The sequence below is a fragment of the Melopsittacus undulatus genome, chromosome 8, assembly GCF_012275295.1.
Source record: "Melopsittacus undulatus isolate bMelUnd1 chromosome 8, bMelUnd1.mat.Z, whole genome shotgun sequence".
NCBI classification, from domain to species: Eukaryota; Metazoa; Chordata; class Aves; order Psittaciformes; family Psittaculidae; genus Melopsittacus; species Melopsittacus undulatus.
Genome location: NC_047534.1, coordinates 44,101,392 through 44,113,463, shown reverse-complemented (window position 1 = coordinate 44,113,463; position 12,072 = coordinate 44,101,392). Strand labels below are relative to the sequence as shown.

General features: G+C 35.1%; 1 protein-coding gene across 1 annotated transcript in view; it reads right to left on the bottom strand.

Annotated features, from left to right (window-relative positions):
* LOC101879838 (sodium channel protein type 1 subunit alpha) overlaps positions 1 to 12,072 on the bottom strand; it is a 94,448-nt gene that overhangs the window by 4,131 nt on the left and 78,245 nt on the right. The window contains exons 22-23 of the mRNA XM_005152634.4: positions 7,255 to 7,536; positions 246 to 299 (exon numbers count right to left, since the gene is read on the bottom strand). Coding sequence (XP_005152691.2) covers positions 246 to 299; positions 7,255 to 7,536 — 336 coding nt within the window. The remainder of the gene's footprint in view (positions 1 to 245; positions 300 to 7,254; positions 7,537 to 12,072) is intronic.

Genomic DNA, 12,072 nt, shown 5'->3' with positions numbered 1-12,072 from the left:
TTTGGACAACACTCTTGTCACTTATGTCAATGCATTTTGTCCATTCCATTGACTACTGACAGCATCTGGGAGTTTATGTTCAGTTTTCTACAATGTGTTACAGGAGAATCTCATATTAGTTAATATAAATTTTGTTACATTCTATTATATGGATATTCATTGATTTCAGAAGATATATAAAGACACAATTGTTGATAGACAGACCTCAAGAAAAAAAGTAAATTTAAAATATTTGCAGTACTTACGTCTCTTGAGTCAATAGCTGCATACATAATATCCATCCAGCCTTTAAATGTAGCCTGTAAATAGTACACACCTGTTTAAGCATAGAGCTTGAAGACAATTCATATAATTATTTCCAGCAACTGAGTACAGCATGAGGAATAATTAGCATAACATGAGATTTCTAGATAATTTTGTCTCTTTATCTCAGCCTTCTTCACAGCACTGCTGCATATCCCCCTACTTTGTTTCTATATGAACATTTAAAGCAGTAAGCATAATTGACTTAATTTTAATTAATCATCACAAATTATAGAATGCAGTGCCATTTTAGTGGAGTAAATGTTCATCAGATCTTGTCAACTGCAAAGGCTATGTACAGCTGAGAAATAGCCTTATGTATCTGAGTTGCCACCAATGAAGACTGATGTGTAGTTCTTCATTATCAGATCAGTCATTAAGGTGGCAACCAAAGGGAAATAAAATTTGATCAGCTCAGAAAAGCTGTTTTCCTATCAATCAGAATTCTGATTTTTCTCCACTCTGAAAGACTTTGCATGATACAGTAACTCCATTTTCACTTTAAATGTCTTGCGGTTTACAGAGGCTAGATCTCTCCAATGTGTTCTGAGATGCACTGGTAAGAAGATCTGTTTTATGTGCATCAAAGACTGACTATGCCTCATAGGTAGCAGCATTTAAGGAACTTCTATAGCTATTTCATCTGCCCAAAATCTGTAACTTTTTATATTTGACAGTGAGGTGTAGATTGTTTCATCTGAGTGTTCAAAACATAAAGTAATTTTCTCTGTTGTAGAACTTAGTTCTCTTTTGACAAGGCAACAACCTCAAGTAGACATCACTCAACCTGTAATCCAGTTGTGTCCTAAATAAAACAATGTAAGATGGTTCTCTGTTATTTAATTCCCTATTATATTTTTTTGCTAAACAAAGCTGCAGATCATTGGTTCCTTCATATTCCTTGCCATGGAGACCAGTTGCAGAAATAAGTTGGAAATGGAATACTCTTCATCCATAGTTATTGCTCCATCATCTTGAGGTTTCATTTCCAGTGCAGGTTTCAAGAAAGCTTGGCTTATGCCACATACAAAACAGCTAGTGAACTTAAAATGAAAAGGAATTATTTTCTTAAAAGCAAAAATGTCCCTTACATTTCTGAAAGAGTGGAATACTAGAAGATTGTGATCACATCTTGGGGCCAATCCAGAAAATATGTTCAGACAATTTACAGTTAATATGATGAAATCAAAGTGTAGTATCAGAAGACCAATAAATCAGTAATAAATCTGAGACAAGTAGAAGTCTCAGCTGAAGAATGTTAAATCCTTGTGGAATATTTGGACTGCAGTGGATTAGGAGAAGTAAGATCAACTTTATTTATGTAATTCCCACTAGACTTTCAGTGATGGACACTCCACAGCCTCTAGTCTTGTTTCCTAATATCAAAATCCTTCTGTTGACACTTGACTGTCACTTGTCATAATCATTACATATCTAGAGAACAGAGTATTAATCATCCTCTGTGCAGCATCCTTTACTCAATTGCAAACTGATTGTTGATGCCTTTCGTCTTTAGGATGTGATTGCTGTTCCTTCAGTCTTTTCATGTAGACTTTTCTTTCCAGAACTTTTCCCAGAACTCTGATAATTCTCATAATTTTCCTCTGAGTTCTCTCCACTAGGTCATCTATTGAAATGTAACCAAAACTGGACTCAATATTTCAGCTATTACAGGACTAAGTAGGGCAGAATTATTACTTCATGTCTTACAGGCGCTACTTTTGTTTCTTTCTTGGTACATTATTTGAATTCTTTAGAATTTCGTACCTTAGGATGAAATCGGCACTTCAACCTGAAACAATAAATGCAAATAACCTGCCTACTTTTACATCAGAAAGATGATGCAGATGACAGGGTGGCTCTTCTGCAAAGTGTGTGCTGTTGCCTCAGATTCAGACACATTATGATCTTTGCATATCATCCTCCAGGCAAAGTAGAGTTATTGTTTTTTGTAAATTTGTTGGTGTAGACTAGACTAACTAGAGTGAATGGAAAAAAAAGAAAATAATTTTAAAATGCTAAGCTTCACAATCATCAGCAAAGTACTCCATTATAATGAGAATACCTTTCAGTTAGTGCTAGGAAAAAGAGCTGAAGAACTGAGCTGTTGTATGATGATTATTACCATTATTAAAATGGCAACTTAAAGAGAGTGTGGGGGTGGAAAAATACAACATTACTATCTTGGAGTTCAAGATATCTAAAGTAAAGTGTGAATTTTCTACGAGTTTCACAAAACCATATTACCATGACTGAAAAAAATTTAGGAAAAACCTCAAAACTTGCCAAAAATAAGTGATTTTAATAATAAAACATGCTGCTTCATGATGTTATTTGTTTTAGTCTAAGCCCCTCCTGAAAATCAGTAGGAATCAGTGAATATAATTGTAATTATGCAAAAACATTTATACTAGTTGAGAACTTAGCTGTGAGAAAATGGATTCTTAATTGCAAAAGCAGAAGTGTCAGTTTAGTGAGAGAATTTGTAATTTTTAAATATGTTGCTGAACAACAGCAAATAATAGATCTGGAGTTTCAGTGTCAAGGCATCTGCATAGTGAAAGAATATTATTTCCATTGCATTCAGTAGAAGGTTAGGCTAGCTGATGTTAGGCTCAGATTTATTTGCAACACATTTTCTTTAACAGAAATAAGGTATTATTTGGGCATATGTGCACACTTAATGGAATATAATACAGAAATATGACTAAGAGATCAAATATTTAGTTTCATTTTGTATTTTCAAAAATAAAAATATACTGTATATGTTTGATGACACTAAATCAGGAATAATTAATTGATTTCAAAGATTACAGCAGTGTAACTGAAATCAGCATCTCTTCCAAATGTTGGGCTTTTTTTTCCCTTCTAGGAATTTTGAAAAACATATATTCAAATGTAGTTAGAAGAATGATCAAAAAAAAATCCCCAATCTACTTTACTATAGTTAGAGGTATGTAGACTTTTTTCCCTGATGAAGAAGTTAGATGAATTTATAAGTAATTCTGAAGCTTCACCACTCCATTTCTTTACCAGAAATGATGACCAGGAAGATTCTAATTACCTTTTGGGGACATACAATAGCATTTTGCTTTTAAAATACTAACCTGCTGGAACTTAGAAGCTCTCCCAGTCTTATAGCCCTAATTCAGATTCTGATTTTGCCCTACAATTCACAAGACATGTTTTTTATTTTATATTAGTAACAGCCAAATACTGTAATACTGTGCTTTGAGACCCACTCGTTTGCCACATTTTATCCTTGTAAGCAGGATATAAGCTTACCAGCAGGATAAAAGCAGGCTTTCAGGATATTTACTTACCAAAGAATCCAAACACTAGGTTCAAGTTAAATAGGCATAAGGCCATAGAATTATCAGGGCAGATGCCACATCTCTTTGTGTACACCGACCTCTTCCTCTTCCTCATTGATGCATGAAAATTGTGAAAGGAGTTTCTCCAGCAGATCTGTCTCTGCTTTGACGCTTTTCTTTAGGGACAGAGAAATACTCAGGCAAGTTCAGACCAAGAAATGAAAAAGTCTGCAGATCCACATTGACCAACATAAGCTACGCTGTGTCATAGAAGCAAAAAAATCCTCACAGAGAGAATGTGTACTTATGACTGATGGCAGGAATATTTACACTCCAACTTCAAATGATGTAAGAACTTTGGAAAATAGTCTCTGATTAACAGAGCCTGTGATTAACAAAGTCAAACTTGATTGTATCACTTGCATGTATTGGTAGCCTATATCTTGGGGCAGAAAGAATTACAGCATTTTTATGAATACTGAAGATTTTCTACACACACTCTTGCCCCAAAAGAAAATCCTACAATATGCAAACCAGAAATTAGTTTGTTCTTTTTTGTAAGTCCCTCATTCCAGAAATTCATTCACTATCACTGCCAAGTAAACTCAAGAAACAGCTTGATTAAAAAGCCACTACCACACATTTCCAGTTTTTTTTTTAATCTTACAATATTTCTTTTTGAAATTACCCCACTTCTATTGAGTATTTCTGTGTGAAATGTCTGCTTCTTTTCTATATTACTCTTAAAAAAGAGTCTTTGGGGTTTTTTTTCTGCAATGAACAGACTCATATACTAACATAAATGGCTTTTCATGATCCATAACAGAAATTGTTCATGAGAATAATTTGTGTCTTTCCCAGAAAAATAGAGTTCTCAGTGCCAGGGTTCTTTTGGCTTATTTTCATCTGTAATCTTTTTTGTCATGAAAATAGCACTACTTCCAGCAGTATTTGTACCCGACAGAAAACCTCAGTGGTGCAGCTAATAAAGATTTATTTACCTGTAGCCCAGAAAAGCTGACAGGATTTACAATATTCTTTGACAGACTCAAAGGCCATGAGTTAGAAGATAGAATGGAAATAATACAAGACTGCAAGAAGCAGCTTTTGGTAGTTTGTTTCCAGCTTCCCGAAAAAGGGACCTTGCATCAGTAATTCACACATTGATACTTATCACTGAGTTTGTCATTAGAAAAATGACGTTGACATCTGTTGGGTTATTTCACAGGTCCATTACAACCTAAACAAAAGTCTGTGCTTGAGGTTGTTAAGCTGGAGAGCCAAATTATTTCAGTAGACTTTTAAACTAATCCTTAAGATATTAAAAAAGGCTCTTAATGTTCACATTGGGTCCACAGAAAGCACAGTCACTGGCAACCATGATTTTTCAATCAGATTGTTCAGGCTTAATACCTTATTTGAGCCAAATACTCAAGTCCCAGTAGCTTTATTTTTCTCTCTGGCATCGTAATGGATACCTATAATTGAGCAATACCTTAGTATTTACTCTTCTTTACTGTTCCTAGATGCTGTGAAGGAAGGGTAGGGAAATCTAGGGTTCTGACATACCTATTCACTTCTCATATTTCTTCTGAGCATGATGGCTTTCTAGATTCTCATCCAAATTACTTTATATATCAAATAGAAAATCACCTTATAAATATCTTCTTTGATTGAGAAGATAATGTAAGAATCTCAAACATTTATGAATTGTAGCCTTTCTTGTGTTCGTGAAGGTGAAAAAAAAACCCCACTGATTCTGTACATTTTAAAGCATTAACTGAAAACCAAGCTCAATTTCCTCCCTCTTCCCTAGAGCTTTCATCATTTCATAACTGCAAAATCACTACTAGTGTCTTACTTACCAAACCCTATAAAGATGCAAAGACAAGTGTCGGTTTGTGCAATAACAGAAGTGCCCCCCCTTTTTTTTCAGTATGTTATACAAAACTTCTCTTCATGCTTTTACAAGCATGTTAATAATACAGAAAAAATAAGTAGTGTTGTCACTGACATTCTACTCACACACAGAGAGAAAAATCCATCCATTAGGGGAGCCTTTGGTATTGGTGCAAACTCTCTGTATTGTAGATACCACAAAAACAGCTGACACATTCTCCCATGAGAGATAGGCCCCCTACGGTGGTCTAGGTCAATTTTTCCTTTGCAAACATGGGAACAATTGGCAAATTTCTCCCAGTTTGCCTGCCAGAACAATCCAATAATTTAAGAATCTAAGTTTTCATGTAAGAAATATTTGCTGCTTTTCAGTGAAGATGGAATAAGCTGTGCATAGTTGCGACACTGAAACATATATGACTGCAATTAGCTAAGGGGTGGTGACTGTGGCTACAAAGGCAGGTAAAAATGTACCTGGTAGTGGGATCCCTGTCCCACTACTGAAGGAATAGTTGCAAACCACTTGTAAAGGGTTTTCTTGATGTCTTGTTTCTGCTGAACAAATGCAATAAAGCATTCTTTCCCCCTGACTCCCAAAGGGGATTCTAGGCCAGTGGATATGAAAAATAAGACATAGAAAAATAAATATTTAAAGTCTTCCTATTATAATCCATTTTTTTTACCAAAATCAAAATGTATTTAGTAGTTTATTTCTTTAGTGCTGGTAGTCCTCCTCTGCTATTTCTTGGTGTGACAGTAAAGTGAAATTTAAATTGTCAGGGTTACCCGTCACACAGTTGAGATGCTGTATGAGCTGTGAGAGGTAGATCACAGAGCTCAGAACTAGTTTTAGACCCTGTGCAGAGCAATGTTGATACCACTGCATCGTGTTGCTGATTTGTATTATCGAGATTTCTTACGCCAATGTAGTAAAAGCTAGAAACTTATTTATAACCTATAAGAATGAAAACTAAGCTTCTGCAGAATTACACAGTAACCTCAAAAAACCTTAGAGGTTGCTGAAGGCACACAACAGAAGTCCAGCATTTCTTAATTAAAGCTGGTTCAGACTATTAGCTACTCCAAAATACAAAGATAGGTAGTTGTGAGGATACACTTTTTGATAGTGAAGGCATAACCCTATAGTATTTTACAGCATATATTTTTTTCCTTCTTTTCTTCCCTTAGTTTTTGCTAAATAAACTCCACTAGATGCTTATGCACAGAAGTAGCAGGGAAAATATTTCACAGATTAGAGTATCTAATGATATTTTTCTTTTCTTACTTCTCTTCTGAATGAGAAATTACTTAGATCACATAAGTCAGCACTGGTGGCAGCCCATCACTGAGATGTAATTTCCTACCTGGAATTCTTCTCTGTGACTTAATCACACCAATGCTAATTTTGGTTTTAGAAACAGTAAAACTTAAGATATTGTGCTAGCTGAATGCCATTCCTAGGTACGTCTAGAAATTTAAAGTTAGGAGGGGCTGGAGGACAAAGGAAGCTTTAAATAGGAAAAAATAACCCTTGTTCTGTCAGATATCCTGAAAATCCTTTATTCATCTTAGTAGGCTCTACTTCCTGCTTACTACGAAAGGAGTAATCAGTTATCAGGGCAGTGGCATCACTAAGTCACAGATATAAATCATCAAGCAAATGTTTTCTTTGTTGTTAAGAGTTGCTTTTCACTATTACATATAAACAGAAAGAGGTATATAAAGAGTGATCACTTACTACTTGAAGTAAAGAAAGATACCCAAATCCTACATTATCAAAGTTTACTTTCACGTTTTTCCATCGGGCACTTTGATTGTTTTTTATGAGTTCCTCGCACTGACTAAAATTGTTGATTTGGTCGACTTCAAACCTTTCATCAGTTGTGGTGTTAACACAGTAGTAGAACTTCCCAGCAAACAGATTTACTCCCATGATGCTGAAAATTAGCCAGAATATAAGACAAACGAGAAGCACGTTCATGATGGATGGAATTGCTCCTAAAAGGGCATTCACAACCACCTAATACACAAATACAGGGGGAAAAAGAAAAGAGTGTAAGAAAGAATATTTACAGCAACAGTTTTGTATGCTGTTTTACCAATGCTTAATACATTCTTATTCAGAGACTAATGCTATAAGTGTTAAAGCAGTACATTAATACCTGTAGTATCCACTGTTCTTTTAAATACATAACATTAGTACATGTAGTGAAAGGAAAATAAGTGAGAAAAAATAAAATAATTAAAAGAAAAACAAAAGAGAAGACCTGGTGGTAGTAGGGTGAAGCCTGACACTGATTTGTTCTATGTAAACCACCCCAAACATGTTAAATATAAATACAGACATCAAAAAATCGAAAATGCATCAAATTAAATTTTAAAAATGCTTAAACAAAAATGGCAACCCATAGATTTGATCAACATAGCTTTGAAATTTAAGCTGAAAACTTAAATGCCATGAATCTAGAAACTAAGCTCTACATTAAAAGGATTATGCAGGAATTAAATACGTATCTTTATTGCCTTATCATTCCATGCAAGATTATAACAAAGATTAATTTCTTTGTATAGAAAAGCAAGACAGTTTTGCAGTATGTATCTACTTGAATCAACATAATTTATTTCAAGCTCCAGTCTTATTGTTCCATGTATTCAGTTTTAATCAGTAATACCCTTCATTTATCTAAAGAAGGACATATATCAAGGATGTAGTTAGGGTGTTTGAGTTTGCATTTTACATTACTTTTGACCACTTGCCTTCTAAGCCCCCAATAATTACTTATGTAGATAAAAACTATTTTTTTCTGATATATACAGTAATTAATCACATGTGTCTGTCAGAGCTATCAAAGATTGTGTGGGTTATTTTGGCTAATATTTGAGCAATTATTTCTCCTTAAGTATCCAATACCAGATCTCATTTTACAAGTTACATTTTATTTTAAATGGTACTTTTTTTCTCTTTAAAACTTTTTAGGACCTTGTAGGAAGGTAAACCAAAATACTCTGAGTCTCGGTAAACCAATTCCTGCACCAAGACAGGCAAGGATTGGCGTGGATACTTGGGGTGTATGAAGGCATTTTAATTCACTTTTGTCCCCTGATTTCTGCAACATAGAGGTATCTTCCCACTACTAACATAATTCTGAGCAATATCAGAGCTGCTCAATCTTACTACCTGTATTTCACAGCCTCCTGAAGGCCTTTGGAAGCAGAGTATTGTGGTTGTGTTACGCATCACTCAGCAACCTCCTCATCCCAAATGTTATGGCCAGGAATTGGGACCTGTTTAGAGATCTTGGGTAGAAATGTTATTTTCAGGGCATATTTTCTTCTCATTTTAAGGGCTTCCTTCATTGCCAGAGAGTAGAAATGGGACCTTTCTGTAACTGAGAATTACTGTTAATTTTTATAAAATTATGATTTTTTTTTTAGAATCTAGCCTTTCTTGGCAGCTTCTGGTTTTGATGATAACTTTATAGGAAGCATGCTTGCTTCTTGAGATTTCTCTTATAAAATATTTGAAGTATCTAGGTGATGTATGCATAAGATAGCCATTTTAAGAAGTATTTAAAAAGACTAACAAGGTCCCAGTAATATTCTGAACATAAGAAACCATTTTCAAAGGAGTGAGGGAAATGTTTTTTTTTTACTATCCTGTTGGGAGAAAAATCTCTTGCTACTTAGCTTGATGGAACTGAGAACAACATAAAATTAGGATTGCAATGATTCTGGAATTTATTCCAAGTCTGACCTGATGTATGACACTGTATTATGCTATTGCAGCTTTGAAATTCTAGGCCAGCTAGAGCTTGTCTTATGTTTTCCTATTTTTTTTTCTTTTTTTCCACCTATGAACATGCTCTGGATGTGTTACACTGATGGAATTCCTTTTTTAAATCTTAGTGAGAAACCTGAAAATGGAGATGTCGAGAAAGAAAGATAGGGATTTAGTCCTGCAACTTAAATACATTAAAGTTACCTGTTCTCACAGGAAGAATGGTTTTGTATGAATTAAGTGCCTGTAGCAGTTACCTTTTTAACAACCCTGAGATCCACTGGGCTACAGCACAGATCCAGAACAGGCAGCAGAATACTAACAGCTACAGCAGTTTTACAACAATTATGAATTGATAATAGTCTTAGAAAGAAAGATTTCTACAAAATGCCATCAGTGTATCTTGCATCTTTAGATGATCAGGTAATGCAGCCTCCCTACTGAGACTGCCAAAAGGTCAGCCACATTTTATTGAATAAAAAGTGAACAGCTTCCAGCAACTGTTCCAACAGTGGTTCCAACAACTTATTTCATATAGGTCACTGAAAATCCATCAAATGGTAATAATTTTTGGTCACTACTGACCTGGCCTGGATGCGAACTGGTGACCTAGAGATGAAAGGTTCTGTATCCTATTACCAACCCCTTGAGCTATCCAGTCCCCCTGGAAGGTTTTTTAAGAAAAGAAGAAAAGAAAATTAAAACTTGTAGAAGTTGTTCCTGTTTTGTTTCTGTTTTTTGGGGTTTTGTTCATTTGTTTTTGTTGTTTTGTTTGTTTGTTTTTCTGTACCAGCGCTGAGTCTTTGCCCTATCATATTTAAAACATAAAACCGCATTTTCACATGCTGGTAAGATGTTCAGCTGACTGTAAAGTCCACCTTAGGAAGAAGTCTTTAATTTCTTCAGTACATACAGTTGGAGGTAATTGCTTAATCAGGGTTTTTTTCCCACTTAGTTTTTTGTTTTTTGATTTGGGAATAGCTGAGGTATATCAGAATAACCAGGACAGGACATTAGCTTGCATAATATATATCCAAGATAGCAGCCATACATACATACACAACACCTACACATGTAAGTTTATACACTTAAGTTTATACACGTAACACCAGATGGGCAGAAAAAAATGAGAACCAATTGTAAAGTGAACTGAATGCAGAAAAGAGATAAATTAGCATTTCTTAATTAAAATTTAGTTAAAAATTAGCAAATAAAATTTGTCAATCTCATCTTGTAGTAAAGAGCCTGTAGTGGGTAAAAAATTATGGCAGATACAGCTCTTACTTCTTGTTCTTCAAATCTATATCAGATGTGTGTGATTCTAAACATATTTTTTTATTCTGAAAGAGGCTGTTCTGTTGGTCCTATTTTCTGTTATTCCTTGGTATACAATATCATGCCAATAACTGGAAAAAGATGCTTGCAGAGTTGCTTGCTTCTTTGTTTAAATTACCTATGCATTTCCTCAAAGCTGGGATGCTGTTGGTCAGGCTGACTGGTGATCAAGCTGCAAAAGCCCAAGCTGATTCTGCATGTTCACCTTCTTATACCTTCAGGTAGGTGGAACTGCATTAAGTGCAAGTGAAAAGCAACACCTGACACCTACAAAGACAAATGTGCCTTAGACTATTATACATCTCAGTTGATATCTAGTGGAAAAAAGAACACCATTGTGTGAAATCATGTTGCTTCTAGAAGAACGCAGTATTTCATATACACAGAAGTGTAAACAATCTGTAATGAAAGAGGCCTAATCCTTTCTCACAAGCAGAGGTTTTTTAACTGTGTAGGAGATGGGTTTGAACTTGAATGATAGCTGTTAAAATGAAGTCAAGATTTCTGCTGATATTTTACTCCAAGTATCAAGGTTTATACATAACTATACACTGCATGAACAAACTGTCATGTTTTTCCCTTTTAAAACCCAACCTCTACCATCTAAAAATCAAATATTCAATAATGCCTTTTCATCCTAAAATATTTTTAACAAGTTATAAAGTTGAAGGGACTGGTACATGAATGGCAATACAGAGATTTCATCTGAATTTATACTGTTTTATAATTTCCCAAGGTGGCAGGGGCTCAGTGTGACAAAAGTGGTTGGGACAGTCCCTTTGTTGTGATCAAATAATAACAAAAAATGCTGGAATAATGGCTTCTTATTCTCCTGGGCACTACAAAACTACAAAAAATGCCTTTCTCTGAAGTTAGAGAAGCCAGTTCTACAAGTTTAACACAGCAAAAAGTCAGTGGGATCAGATGAAATGGGTATGGAGCTTAAATTAGCAGTTGGAAATGACCTGTGGGCCAGCAAACAGAATTCGAACACTGCTCAGTGCAGAGGATTAAGACTAATCCTCAGTGGAGGCTTTGTGATCATTGCCACAGTTGCTTTATGTGAGGTTTGGAGGTGCCCAGGATGATGCAGTGCAGGAAAAATATTCCCACACAAGATATCTTGTCTCATCTGAGTGTCTCCGTGGAGTTTGGTGGAAGAGGGATGACACGGATACATAAAGATTGAAAGTTCTGTATGTTGAAGAGATAAAGTATATGTACATTGCCACAGCAGTAATGTAGATGGGAACTTTTATTCAAAGGTAATGAAGAAAATCTATCACATGATGAGGACAGAGTTGGGAAGGGAGAAAGGAAGAGGAAGAAGAGAGATTGTGATTTTTTTTTACTTGCTAATAAGACATCTCAAAACTACATATTTTCTCATTCTGTAGCTTGGAATGGGTACACTAGGAAGCAGCATGCTGCATACGCTCGATG